Source organism: Cydia amplana, chromosome 24 (genome assembly GCF_948474715.1).
Source record: "Cydia amplana chromosome 24, ilCydAmpl1.1, whole genome shotgun sequence".
Lineage (NCBI taxonomy): Eukaryota > Metazoa > Arthropoda > Insecta > Lepidoptera > Tortricidae > Cydia > Cydia amplana.
The window spans coordinates 5,667,295-5,688,306 of record NC_086092.1 but is presented as its reverse complement, the minus strand read 5'-3'; the positions used below and the strand labels follow the sequence as shown (position 1 = coordinate 5,688,306).

The 21,012-nt window shown below is 39.3% G+C and overlaps 7 protein-coding genes across 7 annotated transcripts; 3 read left to right on the top strand and 4 right to left on the bottom strand.

Moving 5' to 3' along the window:
• Positions 1–8,449: 8,449 nt before the first annotated feature.
• LOC134659045 (uncharacterized) lies at positions 8,450–9,289 on the bottom strand. The gene has a single exon (XM_063514653.1). It carries the CDS (start codon positions 9,287–9,289, stop codon positions 8,450–8,452), a length of 840 nt encoding a protein of 279 aa, XP_063370723.1.
• A 1,115-nt stretch (positions 9,290–10,404) lies between these two features.
• Positions 10,405–10,970, bottom strand: LOC134659307 (chorion class high-cysteine HCA protein 12-like). The gene is made up of 2 exons (XM_063514960.1): positions 10,889–10,970; positions 10,405–10,669 (listed from the first exon to the last, which is right to left on the bottom strand). Exons 1-2 carry the CDS (start codon positions 10,937–10,939, stop codon positions 10,439–10,441), a joined length of 282 nt encoding a protein of 93 aa, XP_063371030.1. The 5' UTR covers positions 10,940–10,970; the 3' UTR covers positions 10,405–10,438.
• A 299-nt stretch (positions 10,971–11,269) lies between these two features.
• On the top strand, positions 11,270–13,612 carry LOC134659044 (chorion class high-cysteine HCB protein 13-like). The gene is made up of 2 exons (XM_063514651.1): positions 11,270–11,317; positions 13,289–13,612. Exons 1-2 carry the CDS (start codon positions 11,270–11,272, stop codon positions 13,610–13,612), a joined length of 372 nt encoding a protein of 123 aa, XP_063370721.1.
• A 1,664-nt stretch (positions 13,613–15,276) lies between these two features.
• Positions 15,277–16,208, bottom strand: LOC134659043 (chorion class high-cysteine HCA protein 12-like). The gene is made up of 2 exons (XM_063514650.1): positions 16,127–16,208; positions 15,277–15,507 (listed from the first exon to the last, which is right to left on the bottom strand). The coding sequence occupies exons 1-2, from the start codon at positions 16,175–16,177 to the stop codon at positions 15,277–15,279; spliced, it is 282 nt and encodes a 93-aa protein (XP_063370720.1). The 5' UTR covers positions 16,178–16,208.
• Positions 16,209–16,507: 299 nt separating this feature from the next.
• On the top strand, positions 16,508–17,413 carry LOC134659042 (chorion class high-cysteine HCB protein 13-like). The gene is made up of 2 exons (XM_063514649.1): positions 16,508–16,555; positions 17,090–17,413. Exons 1-2 carry the CDS (start codon positions 16,508–16,510, stop codon positions 17,411–17,413), a joined length of 372 nt encoding a protein of 123 aa, XP_063370719.1.
• A 1,658-nt stretch (positions 17,414–19,071) lies between these two features.
• Positions 19,072–19,589, bottom strand: LOC134659040 (chorion class high-cysteine HCA protein 12-like). The gene is made up of 2 exons (XM_063514648.1): positions 19,523–19,589; positions 19,072–19,302 (listed from the first exon to the last, which is right to left on the bottom strand). The coding sequence occupies exons 1-2, from the start codon at positions 19,571–19,573 to the stop codon at positions 19,072–19,074; spliced, it is 282 nt and encodes a 93-aa protein (XP_063370718.1). The 5' UTR covers positions 19,574–19,589.
• A 314-nt stretch (positions 19,590–19,903) lies between these two features.
• Positions 19,904–20,809, top strand: LOC134659039 (chorion class high-cysteine HCB protein 13-like). Its single transcript, XM_063514647.1, has 2 exons — positions 19,904–19,951; positions 20,486–20,809. Exons 1-2 carry the CDS (start codon positions 19,904–19,906, stop codon positions 20,807–20,809), a joined length of 372 nt encoding a protein of 123 aa, XP_063370717.1.
• The last annotated feature ends 203 nt before the right edge of the window (positions 20,810–21,012 follow it).

Sequence of the window (21,012 nt, the reverse complement as noted above, 5' to 3'; positions counted from 1 at the left end):
ACATAAATGTCAAATAACATATTGAGTTTTTCTTTATTGATTTAAATACCATTTAAATTATCTTACGGGGCTTACGGTCACGTGATCGCCTTACGCCCCTTACGGTCACGTGATCGCCTTACGCTCTCGACTTTATCATTTTTTTCCCACCTCAAAAAGTGCCCAGCGCCGCTAAAGAAGTTTTCACTTCAAAAATGTTAATATTTAAGGCTTCCATAAAACCATTCTTTATGTGCAATAGTACCTTTTAGAAAACTCACTTATCCGCTATCCGCCCACCATTACACGAAAAATTGGCATTTTAATTTGAAACAATAGTACCTATTAAACAATAGAATAGATTTGGTTTTTCCAACAATAAATAGTACATTACTGCAGACGCCGGGAAAGAAGGGCTTGCCGGGTGAGTAGGTATAGACGGCCGACCGTAGGGAGGCCGGATAGTGATACGAAGTCGGCAAGACCTTTTCACGGCTAGGCATGTATAGTGCTTTTCTCAAACATATGCAATGAAATAAAAAAAAAATCACCACTCAAAAAAACAAATTATAAATATCAACCACAAATAGCTACACGACAAAAGTTTTTTAATTTTCCTTCCAATCCTGCCATAATGACTTTTTTTTTACGGAAGTCGTCCGTATTTCGCGTGTGTAGTGTTCGAATAGACCCTATTAGGGCCATTATACACAACCTGATAATAAGAATCTCAATTTCAATAAATAAAATAAATGCAGAGGATTTTAAATATTGTCTATGGTCTCTGGTGACATACGTATAGACAAGATTTTAAATTTATTCATCAACACATTGAATCATACAGATTCGTATTCTTAATATCATCAGTACGTTCGTGTATAACAGGCGTTAACACGGATATTTTGGTTCGATAACCATTCATTCACTAAAAATAAAAAATATAATTCGGCTAGCCTGTTCATGGACACAGACCCCATGTTTACATTAGAATTAAAAAAAAATTACTTCCCGGCCTAGGCCTTCAATTTCGTATGAAATTCCTTTACAGTTCTCTGGAGTTGCTCCGCCCTAAACGTGATACTTCGAAGCCTGATATAACGCCCGGAGCGACGACATTTCATTGCATGTTTGAGAAATAGTTATTTATGATACAAGTGTGGAAAGTAGGTCTTTCCCAACAAGTGACGGTGAGTTTCACTTCGTTCGTGTTTTAAACGGACACGAGTTGGGAAAAACCTAATTTTCACACTTGTATATGTGACTGCTACATAATGAAAGGCATTAAAATACGAGTGTGGGTTTAAGAAACGAACGAAGTAAGTTTCTTAATAGGGTCACACGAGGATCTATGAATACTAGAATAGAGACCCACTTGAGTTTTGACTGCTGTTCCAAATTAAAAAAAAAAACGATAATGTTATAACATATTTGTGAGGTTATCTATGAAAAGGGACCTTATTGTCGATGGCGCTTACGCCATTATTAACGATGCTCCGATGTAAATACAATGCCGCGCGACTTTATTTTTAGGGTTCCGTACCCAAAGGGTAAAAAACGGGACCCTATTACTAAGACTTCGCTGTCCGTCCGTCCGTCCGTCTGTCACCAGGCTGTATCTCATGAACCGCGATAGCTATAGACAGTTGAAATTTTCACAAATGATGTACTTAAGTATCTCTGTTGTAGCTATAACAACAAATAAGTACTAAAAATAAAATAAAATAAATATTTAAGGGGGGTTCCCATACAACAAACACGATTTTTTTTGCTCTATTTTTTGTTGATGTGCGGAACCCTCCGTGCGCGAGTCCGACTCGCACTTGGCCGGTTTTTTAACTTTCTCATTAACCCTATTTAAAATTCATTTATTTACGTTACACGTCCATGTTTGGGTCACAAACTTACATATGTGTGCCAAATTTCAACTTAATTGGTCCAGTAGTTTCGGAGAAAATAGGCTGTGACAGACGGACGGACACACAGACAGACGCACGACTGATCCTATTAGGGTTCCATTTTTTCCTTTTGAGGTACGGAACCCTAAAAATAAAATAAAATTCATTTATTTCAAGCTACAAGGCTCATAATCAGTTTAAAAACAGTTGTCTTCACTAATATATTAGATATGTAAACATAGTTACTTAACGATTATTTATCTACTGCGGGTCAAGGGTTATATAGTCCCTAGTGCACACGACAAAAAAGTGCGATTTACGGCAAATGATGATGATGGAATTTCCTTTTGCAGAGTTGCTCCTTTTGACTCACTGATTGATTTAGGAAGGGAAGCCAATCGAATTTTTGATGCAAAATTTTGACTCAATGGGGGGTGCCCCCCGAAATTTCTAAAAAATAAAGTTTTGCTATGTGGTCGAGCTTGGTATCATTTTCGTATAACTCAAGGATGCGAAATTCATTTCTGATATTTAATTTATATGGTTTCATATAAATAATTTGAAAAAAATGAAAATTATAAATTTGCTATTTTATTTATTTCGGAATAAATGCCAAATTTTTTCTTATTTTAATATATACACAAAAAATAAAAATTTCATAAAAAAGCCCTGCTATTCCTCGTTATAAAAAGTATACACATGGCATATTTATTTCTAAAAAATGTGAAGAAAAAAAAATGTAGACCTACTTTCGACCACAAGCTCACCGATTAGTATATAACAATGTGAGTTACAGCTTTTAGAATTACGGTGTTTAATTACAGGTGATGAGATACCCTTTAGCAAAATTAGTCCTTAGAACCTTTAGATCATTTTAGGAAGGAGAGCCACCTTGATTTTTGGTGCGGTATGGATACTATGGATGAAAGGGTAGGGTGTGATTTGTCCCATACAATCATAAATTTAAGAAAGCACCTGTTTAGGTTTCTGCATTAAGTTAGGTGTCATTATCGAGAAAATGAAAAGAAAAAAAGGGAAATGGACTAATAATTACATTATTTCGTATTTTAAAGATTTTACTACCTATTTATTTGTTACGACTCATTAACATTGCTTATGCTCGGTGCACAATGGTAGGGGATCCCAAGAGGGGATTTTTGTGTTTACTCGAGCGCGTCAGATTAATATGAGTGATATCTTGCTACCCCGTGTAGTCTACCCCTTTTAGCCCTTGTTTGGTGGGAGGTTGGTGGGGGGGTTCAACAAATTGTTAAGCAGATTGTGGATTTGGTCATATTAGTCCAGCTTAACGCTATAATTGTGCTATTACTAAATCTGATAGTTATTTGCACGCATTTCTTTAATCTCACGGTTACAATGTAAAAATTAGGCGTCAAACTTGTGTTCGTCAGATTAAGAAAATGCCTACAAATAAATGTTATATTAAGTTATAGAAAAAATATAGCATTAACGTGGACAAAAACGACCAAACCCACAAACTGCTTAACGATTTTTTAACCCTCCACCAACCTCCCGAAATTTAAGAAAAATTGTAGACGCTCGCTGAAAAAAAAACTGTATATAACTTTTTTTTCTTCTAATCATCTAATATTTCGATTCCAATAGGTCTGTACAATGCTCGAGTAAGTACACATTTAGCATAGTCGGCTCCCCAACTACAACGTAATCAGATTTAAGGGACGTAGCTATACGGAGGAAAATAATGTAAATATTAGAAAATAATGTTAATATTAGTAAATATTTACATTACTTATTTTGTATTTTGAATATTTAATTACCTACCTAAATAATTTCTTCCTTTTGATTTACCCGAGAATGTCACCAAACTTATTTCAGAAACCTGAACAGGTATTTGCATAAATTTATGATTGTATGGGACAAATCGCCCAAACCCTTTCATCCCGACCGTACCAAAAATCAAGATGGCTCTCCTTCCTAAAATAATCTAAGGGTTCTAAGGACCCCCTATATAAAAAGGGATCTCATCATCATCAAACGCCGTAATTCTCATAGCTGTAACTCACATCGTTGTATTACTAATCGGTGAGCTTGTGGTCGAAAGTAGGTCTACATTTTTTTTCTTCACATTTTGTAGAAATAAATATGCCATGTGTATACTTTTTATAACGAGGAATAGTAGGGCTTTTTCATGAAATTTTTATTTTTTGTGTATATATTAAAATTAGAAAAAATTTGGCATTAATTCGGAAAAGAATACAATAGCAAATTTAGATTTTTCATTTTTTTCATATTATTTATATGAAACCATATAAATTAAATATCAGAAATGAATTTAGAATCCTTGAGTTATACGAAAATGATACCAAACTTGACCAGATAGCATTTTGGGGGGCACTCCCCATTTAGTCAAAATTTTGCATCGAAAATTCGATTGGCTCCCCTTCATAAATTAATCGGTGAGTCAAAAAGAGCAACTCTGCAAAAGGAAATTCCATCATCATCATTTGCCGTATAATTAAGTGTACACCAGGGACTATATCTCCACGTCAGTTTTATACGTGATCCCATTACCCTTATCATCTTTCAATATTTTTTTGCCGCACTGAGTACCTAATATATTTGATATGTAAACATAGCTAACGATTGTTTATCTACTGCGGGTCAAAGGTTATCTCCACGTCGGTTTTATACGTGATCACATTACCCTTATCATCTTTCAATAAACTCGGTAAGTAGGTATATTTAATCGCTATACTCAGAGGCTGATCCAGTCTAAAAATTGACCTCGCGTTGGATTCACATCGCACCATGGAGCTGTTCGAGCTCACGTGCCTGCTGCTGGCTGCGTCGGTGTCCGCATCACCTCTCGCCGATAACCAGGGTTCAAGACGCGAAGACAGTGCCACAACGGTTATCAATTTTAACGATTCTCCCTTTCTGCAAGTAATTAAAACAAATGACATACGTGACGTTATATACTCGACACCTGTAGTGGTGTTCGTCGGTACGGGAGACAAGTTGCTCCGTTGTCTTTATGAAAACCCTGACGAGTGTGAAGTCATGTTTAGCAGCAACTCTTCTATTTATTCTTTGCTCGTTACTGAGAAGTATCTCTACGTCGGTCTATATTCAGGTCGGCTTCTAAGATGCGACCCGAATCAAAAAGAGTCTTGCAAGGATTTTCTAACAATCAGATCATCTGTATATTCTTTGGCGGCTGCTGGACGTTATTTCTATGCGGGTCTTGGAAATGGTACCATCCTACGCTGTCAACATGAACTACAAAGCTGCCGGCCTTTTGATACATTCGGATCCGTAGTCTATTCTTTGACTCAAGTCAATGAATATCTCTACACTGGTCTGGGTAGGGGCGATTTAATGCGCTGTTCTTTAAGAACTGAGAACTGCACCAAAACGCAGGACATGTACTCATATGTTATGGGCATTGCCAAAACTGGAAATAAGATTTCTACCGTGACTTTGGATGGTCGTTTGTGGAACTGTTCGCTAAAAACCAACGATGTGCCTGATTATTGCGATTCTGTGCCCTTAAAATGGCAACCTGGAGACATAGCTTCGTTCAATGGCGTATTTTATATAGCGACACATGATAATGGTATTTACACGTGCAAATGGGCGAATAACACTGACTGTTCTAGTTTCGGAAATTTTAAATACACCCGCGGTATAGCCTTTGCATACCGGACATATCATCTACAGAGCCGTTTAAAGAATGAAGATTTGACCTGTACCTGGCAGAGCGATGACATGTGCCCCCCTACTGTCACATACTATAATGAGCAGCAGAGATCTCTGTTGGAGATCCATGTGAAAAATGGCAGATTGTACAACGCGTTCGGTTCTCTCGTGGACACAACCGAAGCTGATGAAGGGAGGTCAGGAAAGGCCGCCATCTTTGCGATGGGGCCAGATGGTCGAATATTCGTATCGAATTCGCATAAAAATGAACTACTATATACGTCGAGCCTCCTCGCCGGGAGCCCTGTGTCTGGTGCAGGAGAAATAGTCGTCAAGAACGGTGTTGTTGAGAAAATGATTGCGTGTTCGGACCATTACCGGCCTGACGCGGACTTAAACCGGCAAGTGGTTGAGTCTTTACGTACCCAAGGGTATACGGATTCCATAACTTCTCTCGTGTGTGGAGAAAACGATGAATAAGACAATTTCAAAATGAAGTAAAATTTTGACATCGTCTTAATTTATCAAGGAAGTCTAAGCCATTTTTGAGAACTAAATCCTAAAGGGGCCCACCGAGGGCATGGCATGAGTGGTGGGGATAACTGACAGAACGGGATAGTCTTATGTATCTTTCACTAGGAGTAGCAGAGAAAGCGCTATTACTGTTTGTCTTTGTCACAGTCTCATATTTTTTTATTCCCCACCGTAGTTTATGGTGGGATACAAAAAATGCGTAAACGTCAAATTGGTGTGAAACATATGAACAGTGCAAAGATTATCAGGAAAAATATTGAAATCAGTGTTTCGTGTGCATGTAGTAGTACTTAACAATTCAACAAATATGGTGAATTGCTCAGTTTTGCGATGTACAAGTGACTGCCGGCAAAAACAGGACAACGTAACATTTTACAGGTAAATACAGTATTTTATACTTCGGTCGCATTATCATGCTTAGTAACAGCATCCTACAATCTATATCAATTAGAATCTGAGTAGAAAAAGCATTTACAGTAAATAATAACTCGGGTAAAAAAATTAACCTATAAATATTTCCTGATAAATTAACCGCCCAAATTACGTACGCATATTGACAGTAAGCCGTCACCCTTTTAATAACGTGTATTCAATTTAGTCGCATTGCTATTATTCGAGGGATACCAGCCTGTGATGCATACAATTACCCCAAAATTCGGGTATTTTGTATTTTAATAACATTTTTATAAATAATTTTGCTGTAAAACTGGACATATACGAACAATAAAATTGAACTGTGTTTAAATTAGAATGTAAATTATATTTATTTAAGCATTACGGATTCTTTCTAACATTATAGGGGGTTTTGCCACGACTCAGAGAATCTAATTCTATGATATGCTGCAGGCACTAATTCTTAATTTTGCAATAAGAGTGACAGATTACAAAATGAATATTTCGTTTATTACCTCCAGATTTCCACAAGATGCAGGCACGCGTGCTAAATGGATTTTAGCAACCGCAAGGAGAAACTGGGCACCGACGCAAAACTGCCGGATATGCTCAAAGCATATTACGAAAACCTACCTTTTCTATTTCTTCCTGTGGCACACAGTAGGATGCTAAAAATTCTTTCTTTAGGCGTATTTGTAATATGTATAATGAATCGCTTAATGATATAGACATTTTTGTTCATAGTTTGTCCGTTTTCAAGAACAAAGTTCGGCATATTTTGTTTACTAGTAATTGAAAAATTGTTTCAAGTAAATATTTTGCATTGTTTTCTTACTTTATTTGCGTGTTGTACTCACAACTATACCTACGGGTAATTTATAATTAAGTAACCTATTTACTTTTCATTATAATAGTCAACTTAGTAACGTATGAAACTTTAGGCCTATTTTTAGTCATTTTTGTAAGACTTATTTGTAAAAGGCTGTTTGTTTTCTAAATAAATAAAAAAAAAAAAATTGGCCCATTGATATTTTATTTATCGCTGCGTCTTACGTAGGCGAACTCGCGAACGTGATTAAAATTACCCCAATATTTGATAATATTGGGGTAATTTTTACCTATATGGTATCCCCGGGTTTGTGACGTCATCTATGTCTATCCCTTACGGGGGCACGCGGTAGGCCACATCTTGCTTCCTGTTAGCTGCTGTGTAAAATCCTGAATGTGTCGTATTGGGTACTTGTCTGGAATGGTACGCGCATTAAGGGCTCTATAGTCACCGCATGGGCGCCAGCCGGCATCCTTTTTAGGAACAAGGTGCAAGGGAGACGACCATGAGCTCTCGGATCTGCAAGCTGTGCCAATTTCGAGCATGGCTTCAAATTCTTTTTGAGCTATTTTTAGGCGATCCGGTGGAAGACGTCGCGGCCTGCTTGTAACTGGCGGTCCGGGTGTAGTGCGAATATGGTGTATGGTATTATGCTTGGGAGTGGTATGCATGCCGGCTGGCCGTGTAATATCAGGGTACTGACACAAAATGTTATGGTAGCTCGACTCCCCTGACATTACTTTCACTGATGCGATGGATTTTGCTGACGGTTGAGGTGGGGCCGTGATGCACGATGTTGTTAAATTATCTACCAACCGCTGGTTTCTGCAATCAACTACTAAACTGTAGAACGATAGAAAATCAACGCCAATGATGGGCTTGGATACGTCGGCGACCACAAAATTCCAGTTGTAGATCCGACGGAGCCCCAGATCCAGTTGTAAGTGTATCGAGCCGTATGTGTGTATTATTGAACTGTTAGCAGCAAAAAGTTCATAATTAGATTTTGCACGAGGTCCTCTAATTAATGTGCGCGGATATACGCACACGTCTGACCCTGTATCTACTAGGAAAAGGGCTTTAGAGGTATGGTCCAATATAAAAAGACGGCCCGGGTTTATATGGCAGACGTTGGGCGCTAAATTCGGCTGCCGCTGAAGTTTTCCGCTCCTGGGTAACTGCAAGGCCTAGTACAGCGGGTAGCTCTATCACCGAATCGGTTATGGTAAAAGCATATGGATTGATCTCTGGGTCTCGATGCGGAACGATCCTGACGGCGGCTAGACCTAAACGGCGCTCGACTGCCACGGAAACCGGATCTTGATGTGTGTGGTGAATATCCAGCCTTTAAAGCAGCAACTTCTCTTGTGAGTTCAGACATTTGTCTTGCAATTTCGGACATCTCCGTGCCATGAGAGGTAGTGCCTAATGCATGGACCTGCATAGTCTGAAGGGCGACGTCGTGTACCTTGTCCGCGGATTCAGCTAACTCTTCTAACGTAGCTTTGGCTTGGGACGTAATAAGCGCCTGCAGGTTGCCGGGTAAACGGCTTATCCATACGGTTTTCAGGAAATCTTCCGGAATGCCCTCACCTGCCAACGCGCGTAAGTGTCGTAGGAATCGTGACGGCTTTCTGTCACCTAGCTCTTCGTGTTTCATCAACTGTAGAAACTTTTGTTCTTTAGACACGGAGATCCTCGATATGAGCTGCGATTTTATCTTTTCATATTTATTGTCAGCTGGTGGGTTGCTAATAATATCCTTTACCTCTACGGCGTACTTATGCTCCAACTGGCCAATGACGTGGTTAAATTTGGTTGTGTCACTCGATATGCCGGCGATGGCGAACTGGGCTTCCATTTGCGAGAACCATAATGCGGGTTCCTCTGGCCAAAACGGCGGAGTGCGTACAGTGACTTTACATACCACACACGGGGCTTCAGCGGCTTTGGTATCAGTCTTGGTTTCATCCGTCATTTTTAATGATGATGGCTTGTAAATTTATAATGCAATACTGTATCACGTCGGGGTCACCAATATAGGAGACCTACCGGTGTAGTTGAATTAAACTTCCAGATATAATAAATCTCCTATAATTAATCAGTAAATACAATAACATTCAAATGACACGGAAAAATCAGCGATTGTTTCTGAATGTCATGCTTCAGCTAAAAACTCGTTGAATCGCAGACGTGTGGCCAAAAAGGCCAGTCCGCCACAGAAATACTACCATCTATGGGGCCCACAGATTATCAGTCCGCCGGACGATATCAGCCTGTCAGTTGTTCGGAACTGTCACCTTGTGCGTTGAACTGTTAGGCCGATTTCGTCCGGCGGACTGGTAATCAATGGACTCCTAATATTGTAAATAACCAGATGTACCTACCAACCACCAGGAAAACTATTAGATTAGCATCCTTTGCTTGCATATAAATATGTATGCACCTTAGTACAGGTACTTTTCGCTGACTGTACTGTACATACTGTACCGATGACCTAAATTTTTTCAACTATTTTTTTTATCGGTACCTAAGTATATGACTAACAATGTATACGTAACTAACATTTTTTTCAATAACGTTGAGAAAATGCATAAAAATTATTTTAATTATTGAATTCTTTAAAAATAGGTAACCTGATTTATCAGATAAGTCCGTATATTTAACATAAATTGTTTGGAGTCCAAACTCCTTTTAATTAAGTACCTAACCATTGTTACTACAGGACTAAATCAAACATTTTAAGTAATGTATCGTAAATTAAACACTTAATAAGTTCTCGAAGCGGCGTTTACATTCTAGAATCTCAATTTAACTTGTTATTGATATGGTATGACAATATGAAATATGTATAGGTACTTAGCTAGGAAGTCTGATTAATCCTATCTAGTTGCCAACTTATCATTTAGTAAGTATGTACCTATATTGTTTGTACACCTAGGCATGTATTTTTGTAATCTTGATTAATATATTCATTTTAATTTGTCATTGTAATATGATAATAAAAATATAAAATAAAGCGTCATTGTATATAAAATTTGCTCTTTATTTCCAAACAATTTATATCTCTTCCTTTCTTAGGGGGGTAATTTATTTTAGAATAAGTTTTAGATCGTCGGGAAAAAGGTCACTTGCATCCGCATCCGCAGCATTTTCCGCAGATGGAGACGGAGCCGCAGGCGGGCGCGCAGCCGCCGAAGCAGACGGAGCCGAGCACGGGCACGGAGCCCTCGACGCAGGTTTTGCCGCACGCGTCGATGTTGCCGGCCGCGCCCACCTGTCCGCAGCCCTCCCCGCCGTACGAGCCGCAGCTACTGCCGGAGCTGTAGCTGCTTTTGATTGAACCGCTCAGCACGGACTGAAAAATATTTGGCATTGAAACATACATTTTCAACGACAAAATAGTCGTAAATAATAAATGTCTTACTTAACTAACACAAATAAACATAAAATCGAGCATATAGTTAGGTAACTGTGTAGTTAGGTAATACAACTATAAAGTAAACAATCTATTATAAAACAAACATGTTAGATAGTCGTTAATACATATAAATAAAAATTAAATCAAATTATTTACCTGAATCAGGCAGAGCTGGAGGCAGAGGGCGAACACGGTGAAGGGAGACATGGTGCTGTTCCTAGTTTTCAAACTTACTTGAAACTATACTTGCTTATGTAGCTTGTTTAGCTTATATACAGAACAATTACAAAGGAATGTTAGGCAACACTGATAACTCGAACACATGGTTATAATATCAAGTTGTTGTCTAAAAGAGCTTCGCCAGGACAATAGGTCCTGAAAATGATTCGAACGTGTTTAATCGTGCATGTTATTTTTTAATTGTTCTTTTGTTTAAAATTATATCAAAAGCAAATAAGTGATAAGAAAGCATTTAAAAACTAGGTTTGTATATCGAATAAGCATTCTAGTGAAAACTTCCACTAAGAACAAGTCAAAATGGTGTTCAAAGTTGTGATCCTCTGCGCTTTTGCTGTCCTTGTCCAGGTGAGTAACTTTATTTAATTACTTTTTACTAAAGTTCCGAATGTTGTTTGAGGGTTTCCTTTTTTATTTTATTTTATTTTATTTTATTTTATTTTATTTTATTGATAAACATGTTTACATGACTTTACAGCTAAACCAATGCGTCACGAAACTTAGACTAACAGCAATAATACTTATAACAACAATAATAGCACATTACACTAGTGTAGACAAATTACATTGGAACAGTTGAGCACCTAGCATCCATCGCCTCACAGAATCTCAAGCATTCAGTATACACTTCCGTCCATCTCCACGCAAATAGGTCGCACTCAGGTGTCAGTGCCAGGAGCGCATTGAGCAGTGAAAGGGCACGGGGAAGCGCCGAGTTTCTGCGCGATACGGTGCGCGCCGGCGGCACGGCCAATAGGTCGCGTTGTCGCGGTCTGAGGGCCATTCTCGGGACATCCGGAACAAACAGACGCACGAGACCAGAGACAACTTCGGGACAGTCCGACTCACCACGCAAGGCTCGGCATGCCGTGACTAGGAGTTGGTAGTTCCGCCTGACCTCCAAGGAATTGTACCCGAGGGATCCGAGAAGATACTTTGTCGGGTACAGATAAGGATAGAATCCGAATATTTTTTTATAAAGTAACCTTAAAAACGCTTTCTGAACCTTCTCAAGTAGTAAAGCGTACGTCGATTCGTAGGGGTTCCATATAATCGACGAAGTTTCCAGCTTACTCCTTACTAAGCCATTGTAAACCATTTTTATGGCCCCCGGGTCATGAAAATCGCGAAGGTTTCGGATAACAAAGCCCAGCCTTTGAAAGGAACTCTTGGCAAGAGAAAAAATATGTTCGTGGAAAGTTAGCCGCGCATCGAACACTACGCCAAGGTCCTTGACAGAAAAGACACGAGTTATCGGCTCTGATCCCAGTATATAATGCTCATATATAGGGGAACGAGAGCGACCAAAAGTACACACACAACATTTGACTGGGTTAAAATGAAGTTTGTTCTGAATACTCCACCGAAACACCAAGTCGATGTCCTCTTGTAACGTCTCACAGTCAGTTCTTTGCTCTATCCTGTATACCAGCTTCAGATCATCAGCACACAAGAGACATTGAGCCGCCCGAAGAACCGATTTGAGATCGTTAATCATAAATCCGAAAAGCAAGGGCCCCAAGATGGAGCCTTGACTGACGCCAGACCGGGTGTGGTAAGGAGTTGAGACAAAACAACCATGTCGGACGAATTGCTGCCGATCGCGCAGATAGTTGGCAAAAAAGATTAGTAACTTGGGAGAGAAACCAATTTCATCAAGTTTCCTAAGCAGCACATCGTTATCCACGCGATCGAAAGCCTTCGAGAAATCGAAATAGATGACATCTACTTGAGTACCCACGTCAAGATGCTGAGCAAGGTTGTCAGTTAGTATCAACAGATTCGTGTTTACCGAACGACTAGGCCGAAAGCCATGCTGCGCGTCACACAAAAAGGGCCGAACCTTTTAAATCGTGTGATATGTAAATCCTTTCTGTGTTTATCCACCTTCTTAGTTTTTATTATTTTCATTAATTAACTCAATGTGTCTGCATGCCTGCAACATCACTGCTGTTTTGGCCAATCCTGAAATTACCATCATGGCTTTCAAGACAGGATACAAATTGATTCAAATATAGGATGTAGACAATTCCATACTGCCTAAAGCTAAAATATGAGTTCCACTACGTGTTATATAAGTATCATAAAGTCATTTTCTTGTAAATATCTATCCTGAACGTACCTATTGGATTTGGCTACTTATGCGTCATCAATGTCGTCAGTTAACTCACGCTTACTATTAAAATGTCGCGACGGCACTAGTACTTCAGTACTTACTTTTATAAATTCCGATCACTTCAATATCAGTTTTCAAACACTTTTTAATACTTTATTTCCGTTAAACGTCAGATTAATAACATATGTTGATTTGTATTGCAGACCATCTCCGGTCAGAAGTGTTGCTCATACGGCGGCTCTGGCAGCTCCATCGGCTCCAAGTCTATCTCCATCTCCACCAGCGGCGGCGACTTCCCCGTCAGCAGCGTCGGCCCCATCTCCCCCTCCGGCATCGCCGTCTCCTCCGACCTCAGCCTGAACGGAGACTTGAAAGTCAACGGTGAATTGCCGTTCCTGAGCGCCGTAAAGTTCTCTGGCGAATACGACACTAAAGGGTCTGGCTGCGTGGACTACAGCTGCGGCACCTGCGGGAACGTGGCCATCACCAGCGTGAAGGGTGGCTCCGGCTGCGGCTGCAAATACTAACTACAGTCGACGGCTTGATAACTTCAAGTTATTTATTGGCTGTCCAACTGCAAACTCGTACATATACTTGTAATTTTGCTGATCCATTAAAATGCATTGAAAAAATAAGAATTCTTTTTGTATTATACACGTACACCCACGTAATTAAAATAATGAGTGCTAGTGACCTAGCGGTAAGGCTTTTATTCCTGCATCGAGCCAGGACTCATACTTAGGAGTATCTTGGGACCAATGTTAAGAAAAATATAATTTGAGAAATCAGACTACTTTATCCCAACATGGACAAGTTTTTCTAAGTCACAACAGTCGCTTTCTTTCAACCGGGACAAATGCGAGTTGGACTCGCGCACGAAGGGTTCCGTACCATTACGCAATAAACGGCAAAAAAATCACGTTTGTTATTTGGAAGCCCCACTTAAATATTTATTTTGTTTTGTTTTTAGTATTTATTGTGATAGCAGCAACATAAATACATATATCTTCTGTGAAAATTTCAACTGTCTAGCTATCACGGTTCGTGAGTTACAGCCTGGTGACAGACAGACGGACAGCGGAGTCTTAGTAATAGGGTCCCGTTTTTACCCTTTGTGTATGGAACCCTAAAAACGGACTTCTGGCCTTAAGAACGGAACCAAGTAAATGTAGCTGCATGTTAAGAAGGAGGAAGTTACGTACGTGTCTGTATTATTGACCTAAATAACCTCACTGATGTACGTCTTGTACCTATATTCAATAAGCATGATATAAAATTAATGTTAAGAGAGAAAAGAAGTAAATAAAAAGAGACTCAATCGCAATATTTACAAATTCCTCAAAATTCACTTTAAGTTACTTTAACCTTCAGAGACCCAGAGGCAATTGTTTTAGTTTAGAGTTAGATCAAAATAAGTCTGCAAAGATTTTGATAGCACACGCAGTGCAAGTGTTATTTTGTTTTAAACATCAAACTCCTATGAAATTATGACGTATAAATTGCACTGCGTGTGCTATCAAAATCGTTGCAGACTTTTCTTGGTCTAACTATAGGTATTCTTGGATTTGGAACCTTTCGTTAAACGATTTAAGTTCAAATCATATTGTGGAATACGTATTTTGTACTAGGTATATTTTACAATCCTTCTTCTGGCTGGACCTTGTCCTATCTACTTCGAGTCGGCTTTCCTTGCCTTTTTTCCAATCTGCACGAATTAATGCCATCTTTGAATCTAAATTTAAAAATGTCCCGTCGTCAACCAGGTGGTGCGGGATAGGTACTCCACATCTGGGAGACGTCCGGGATAAATTTAGTTATTTAAGAAATAGTTTTAGTTTAATTTAATTTATTGTAATGTATGGATCTTGTTATCTGAATTAAATATATATAAATAAATAAACAAATAAATAAATTTAATCTAGTCCAACTTGGATTGTCAGCGCCACTTGCACCATCCCACTAACCTGGAGATAACTGGTTAAACCGTTAACCCAGTGTCAAATTCTACTGGTATCTATGGTAACTCCAGGTATAATCGGTCAACCCTGGGTTAGTGGAATGGTGCAAGTGGCGCTAAAAGGTTATTGGTTCAAAATTCAGAAATTGTATTAAGTATTCAGATTAGCTTTATTTCAAGACATAGGTTCAATTGATCAGAAATTCATTCAGGGCGAGATCTTCGGTGGGTAATTTACTTGCATCCGCATCCGCAGCATTTTCCGCAGATGGAGACGGAGCCGCAGGCGGGCGCGCAGCCGTCGAAGCAGACGGAGCCGAGCACGGGCACGGAGCCCTCGACGCAGGTTTTGCCGCACGCGTCGATGTTGCCGGCCGCGCCCACCTGTCCGCAGCCCTCCCCGCCGTACGAACCGCAGCTACTGCCGGAGCTGTAGCTGCTTTTGATTGAACCGCTCAGCACGGACTGAAAAATATTTGGCATTGAAACATACATTTTAAACAACAAAATCCTAAATAGTACCAACTGGTGTGCTACTCATAAAACAATAATACATCTATTCGTGTGCACAAACATATAAATAAACAGCCTTTCACCATAAACTTAATATACTTAAACATTTTAGTCGTAAGTCGTAAATAATAAATGTCTTAACTAACACAAACCGAGCATATAGTTAGGTAACTGTGTATACTACACATATAATATATACAACTATAAAGTAAACAATCAATTATAAAACAAAAATGTTAGATAGTAGTTAATACATGTAAATAAAAATTCAATCAAATATATTTAGGGTTGCCAGATGGTCGGGATTTGGCGGGATTCTCCCGATTTTTAGTATGTGTTCCCGATTCCCGACCAAGTGCAAATTGTCCCGGAAAACAGGTTCACGTTATAAAACAATGATTTCAAGTTCCGAACTATCGTCGAGCGAACGCGCGGGGCATGCGTGGCTAGAGATTGTGCGGTGAGGGAGCGATGGTTTTTTTTTCCCGACTTAAGTCCCAAAATCCCGAAAAATTAATATTTTTTTCCCGATAATAGCGCCTTTCGATCTGGCAACCCTAAATATATTTACCTGAATCAGGCAGAGCTGGAGGCAGAGGGCGAACACGGTGAAGGGAGACATGGTGCTGTTCCTAGTTTTCAAACTTACTTGAAACTATACTTGCTTATGTAGCTTGTTTAGCTTATATACAGAACAATTACAAAGGAATGTTAGGCAACACTGATAACTCAAACACATGGTTATAATATCTAGTTGTTGTCTAAAAGAGCTTCGCCAGGACAATAGGTCCTGAAAATGATTCGAACGTGTTTAATCGTGCATGTTATTTTTTAATTGTTCTTTTGTTTAAAATTATATCAAAGGCAAATAAGTGATAAGAAAGCATTTAAAAACTAGGTTTGTATATCGAATAAGCATTCTAGTGAAAACTTCCACTAAGAACAAGTCAAAATGGTGTTCAAAGTTGTGATCCTCTGCGCTTTTGCTGTCCTTGTCCAGGTGAGTAACTTTATTTAATTACTTTTTACTAAAGTTCCGAATGTTGTTTGAGGGTTTCCTTTTAAATCGTGTGATATGTAAATCCTTTCTGTGTTTATCCACCTTCTTAGTTTTTATTATTTTCATTAATTAACTCAATGTGTCTGCATGCCTGCAACATCACTGCTGTTTTGGCCAATCCTGAAATTACCATCATGGCTTTCAAGACAGGATACAAACTGATTCAAGTATAGGATGTAGACAATTCCATACTGCCTAAAGCTAAAATATGAGTTTCACTACGTGTTATATAAGTATCATAAAGTCATTTTCTTGTAAATATCTATCCTGAACGTACCTATTGGATTTGGCTACTTATGCGTCATCAATGTCGTCAGTTAACTCACGCTTACTATTAAAATGTCGGGACGGCACTAGTACTTCAGTACTTACTTTTATAAATTCCGATCACTTCAATATCAGTTTTCAAACACTTTTTAATACTTTATTTCCGTTAAACGTCAGATTAATAACATATGTTGATTTGTATTGCAGACCATCTCCGGTCAGAAGTGTTGCTCATACGGCGGCTCTGGCAGCTCTATCGGCTCCAAGTCTATCTCCATCTCCACCAGCGGCGGCGACTTCCCCGTCAGCAGCGTCGGCCCCATTTCCCCCTCCGGCATCGCCGTCTCCTCCGACCTCAGCCTGAACGGAGACTTGAAAGTCAACGGTGAATTGCCGTTCCTGAGCGCCGTAAAGTTCTCTGGCGAATACGACACTAAAGGGTCTGGCTGCGTGGACTACAGCTGCGGCACCTGCGGGAACGTGGCCATCACCAGCGTGAAGGGTGGCTCCGGCTGCGGCTGCAAATACTAACTACAGTCGACGGCTTGATAACTTCAAGTTATTTTTTGGCTGTCCAACTGCAAACTCGTACATATACTTGTAATTGTGCTGATCCATTAAAATGCATTGAAAAAATAAGAATTCTTTTTGTATTATACACGTACACCCACGTAATTAAAATAATGAGTGCTAGTGACCTAGCGGTAAGGCTTTTATTCCTGCATCGAGCCAGGACTCATACTTAGGAGTATCTTGGGACCAATGTTAAGAAAAATATAATTTGAGAAATCAGACTACTTTATCCCAACATGGACAAGTTTTTCTAAGTCACAACAGTCGCTTTCTTTCAACCGGGACAAATGCGAGTTGGACTCGCGCACGAAAGGTTCCGTACCATTACGCAATAAACGGCAAAAAAATCACGTTTGTTATTTGGAAGCCCCACTTAAATATTTATTTTGTTTTGTTTTTAGTATTTATTGTGATAGCAGCAACATAAATACATATATCTTCTGTGAAAATGTCAACTGTCTAGCTATCACGGTTCGTGAGTTACAGCCTGGTGACAGACAGACGGACAGCGGAGTCTTAGTAATAGGGTCCCGTTTTTACCCTTTGTGTATGGAACCCTAAAAACGGACTTCTGGCCTTAAGAACGGAACCAAGTAAATGTAGCTGCATGTTAAGAAGGAGAAAGTTACGTACGTGTCTGTATTATTGACCTAAATAACCTCACTGATGTACGTCTTGTACCTATATTCAATAAGCATGATATAAAATTAATGTTAAGAGAGAAAAGAAGTAAATAAAAAGAGACTCAATCGCAATATTTACAAATTCCTCAAAATTCACTTTAAGTTACTTTAACCTTCAGAGACCCAGAGGCAATTGTTTTAGTTTAGAGTTAGATCAAAATAAGGTTGCAAAGATTTTGATAGCACACGCAGTGCAAGTGTTATTTTGTTTTAAACATCAAACTCCTATGAAATTATGACGTATAAATACTTGCACTGCGTGTGCTATCAAAATCGTTGCAGACTTTTCTTGGTCTAACTATAGGTATTCTTGGATTTGGAACCTTTCGTTAAACGATTTAAGTTCAAATCATATTGTGGAATACGTATTTTGTACGAGGTATATTTTACAATCCTTCTTCTGGCTGGACCTTGTCCTATCTACTTCGAGTCGGCTTTCCTTGCCTTTTTTCCAATCTGCACGAATTAATGCCATCTTTGAATCTAAATTTAAAAATGTCCCGTCGTCAACCAGGTGGTGCGGGATAGGTACTCCACATCTGGGAGACGTCCGGGATAAATTTAGTTATTTAAGAAATAGTTTTAGTTTAATTTAATTTATTGTAATGTATGGATCTTGTTATCTGAATTAAATATATATAAATAAATAAACAAATAAATAAATTTAATCTAGTCCAACTTGGATTGTCAGCACCATCCCACTAACCTGGAGATAACTGGTTAAACCGTTAACCCAGTGTCAAATTGTACTGGTATCTATGGTAGCTCCAGGTATAATCGGTCAACCCTGGGTTAGTGGAATGGTGCAAGTGGCGCTAAAAGGTTATTGGTTCAAAATTCAGAAATTGTATTAGGTATTCAGATTAGCTTTATTTCAAGACATAGGTTCAATTGATCAGAAATTCATTCAGGGCGAGATCTTCGGTGGGTAATTTACTTGCATCCGCATCCGCAGCATTTTCCGCAGATGGAGACGGAGCCGCAGGCGGGCGCGCAGCCGTCGAAGCAGACGGAGCCGAGCACGGGCACGGAGCCCTCGACGCAGGTTTTGCCGCACGCGTCGATGTTGCCGGCCGCGCCCACCTGTCCGCAGCCCTCCCCGCCGTACGAGCCGCAGCTACTGCCGGAGCTGTAGCTGCTTTTGATTGAACCACTCAGCACGGACTGAAAAATATTTGGCATTGAAACATACATTTTCAACGACAAAATAGTCGTAAATAATAAATGTCTTACTTAACTAACACAAATAAACATAAAATCGAGCATATAGTTAGGTAACTGTGTAGTTAGGTAATACAACTATAAAGTAAACAATCTATTATAAAACAAACATGTTAGATAGTCGTTAATACATATAAATAAAAATTAAATCAAACATATTTACCTGAATCAGGCAGAGCTGGAGGCAGAGGGCGAACACGGTGAAGGGAGACATGGTGCTGTTCCTAGTTTTCAAACTTACTTGAAACTATACTTGCTTATGTAGCTTGTTTAGCTTATATACAGAACAATTACAAAGGAATGTTAGGCAACACTGATAACTCGAACACATGGTTATAATATCAAGTTGTTGTCTAAAAGAGCTTCGCCAGTACAATAGGTCCTGAAAATGATTCGAACGTGTTTAATCGTGCATGTTATTTTTTAATTGTTCTTTTGTTTAAAATTATATCAAAGGCAAATAAGTGATAAGAAAGCATTTAAAAACTAGGTTTGTATATCGAATAAGCATTCTAGTGAAAACTTCCACTAAGAACAAGTCAAAATGGTGTTCAAAGTTGTGATCCTCTGCGCTTTTGCTGTCCTTTTCCAGGTGAGTAACTTTATTTAATTACTTTTTACTAAAGTTCCGAATGTTGTTTGAGGGTTTCCTTTTAAATCGTGTGATATGTAAATCCTTTCTGTGTTTATCCACCTTCTTAGTTTTTATTATTTTCATTAATTAACTCAATGTGTCTGCATGCCTGCAACATCACTGCTGTTTTGGCCAATCCTGAAATTACCATCATGGCTTTCAAGACAGGATACAAACTGATTCAAGTATAGGATGTAGACAATTCCATACTGCCTAAAGCTAAAATATGAGTTCCACTACGTGTTATATAAGTATCATAAAGTCATTTTCTTGTAAATATCTATCCTGAACGTACCTATTGGATTTGGCTACTTATGCGTCATCAATGTCGTCAGTTAACTCACGCTTACTATTAAAATGTCGGGACGGCACTAGTACTTCAGTACTTACTTTTATAAATTCCGATCACTTCAATATCAGTTTTCAAACACTTTTTAATACTTTATTTCCGTTAAACGTCAGATTAATAACATATGTTGATTTGTATTGCAGACCATCTCCGGTCAGAAGTGTTGCTCATACGGCGGCTCTGGCAGCTCCATCGGCTCCAAGTCTATCTCCATCTCCACCAGCGGCGGCGACTTCCCCGTCAGCAGCGTCGGCCCCATCTCCCCCTCCGGCATCGCCGTCTCCTCCGACCTCAGCCTGAACGGAGACTTGAAAGTCAACGGTGAATTGCCGTTCCTGAGCGCCGTAAAGTTCTCTGGCGAATACGACACTAAAGGGTCTGGCTGCGTGGACTACAGCTGCGGCACCTGCGGGAACGTGGCCATCACCAGCGTGAAGGGTGGCTCCGGCTGCGGCTGCAAATACTAACTACAGTCGACGGCTTGATAACTTCAAGTTATTTTTTGGCTGTCCAACTGCAAACTCGTACATATACTTGTAATTGTGCTGATCCATTAAAATGCATTGAAAAAATAAGAATTCTTTTTGTATTATACACGTACACCCACGTAATTAAAATAATGAGTGCTAGTGACCTAGCGGTAAGGCTTTTATTCCTGCATCGAGCCAGG

Bases quoted from the DNA above. Each gene is read 5' to 3' on its own strand.
- LOC134659045 (XM_063514653.1), bottom strand. From the start codon at position 9,289: ATGACGGATGAAACCAAGACTGATACCAAAGCCGCTGAAGCCCCGTGT.
- LOC134659039 (XM_063514647.1), top strand. From the start codon at position 19,904: ATGGTGTTCAAAGTTGTGATCCTCTGCGCTTTTGCTGTCCTTTTCCAG. The intron at 19,952-20,485 runs GTGAGTAACTTT...TTTGTATTGCAG, and splicing joins CTTTTGCTGTCCTTTTCCAG to ACCATCTCCGGTCAGAAGTG.
- LOC134659040 (XM_063514648.1), bottom strand. From the start codon at position 19,573: ATGTCTCCCTTCACCGTGTTCGCCCTCTGCCTCCAGCTCTGCCTGATT. The intron at 19,303-19,522 runs GTAAATATGTTT...AATATTTTTCAG, and splicing joins TCCAGCTCTGCCTGATTCAG to TCCGTGCTGAGTGGTTCAAT.
- LOC134659044 (XM_063514651.1), top strand. From the start codon at position 11,270: ATGGTGTTCAAAGTTGTGATCCTCTGCGCTTTTGCTGTCCTTGTCCAG. The intron at 11,318-13,288 runs GTGAGTAACTTT...TTTGTATTGCAG, and splicing joins CTTTTGCTGTCCTTGTCCAG to ACCATCTCCGGTCAGAAGTG.
- LOC134659307 (XM_063514960.1), bottom strand. From the start codon at position 10,939: ATGTCTCCCTTCACCGTGTTCGCCCTCTGCCTCCAGCTCTGCCTGATT. The intron at 10,670-10,888 runs GTAAATAATTTG...AATATTTTTCAG, and splicing joins TCCAGCTCTGCCTGATTCAG to TCCGTGCTGAGCGGTTCAAT.
- LOC134659043 (XM_063514650.1), bottom strand. From the start codon at position 16,177: ATGTCTCCCTTCACCGTGTTCGCCCTCTGCCTCCAGCTCTGCCTGATT. The intron at 15,508-16,126 runs GTAAATATATTT...AATATTTTTCAG, and splicing joins TCCAGCTCTGCCTGATTCAG to TCCGTGCTGAGCGGTTCAAT.
- LOC134659042 (XM_063514649.1), top strand. From the start codon at position 16,508: ATGGTGTTCAAAGTTGTGATCCTCTGCGCTTTTGCTGTCCTTGTCCAG. The intron at 16,556-17,089 runs GTGAGTAACTTT...TTTGTATTGCAG, and splicing joins CTTTTGCTGTCCTTGTCCAG to ACCATCTCCGGTCAGAAGTG.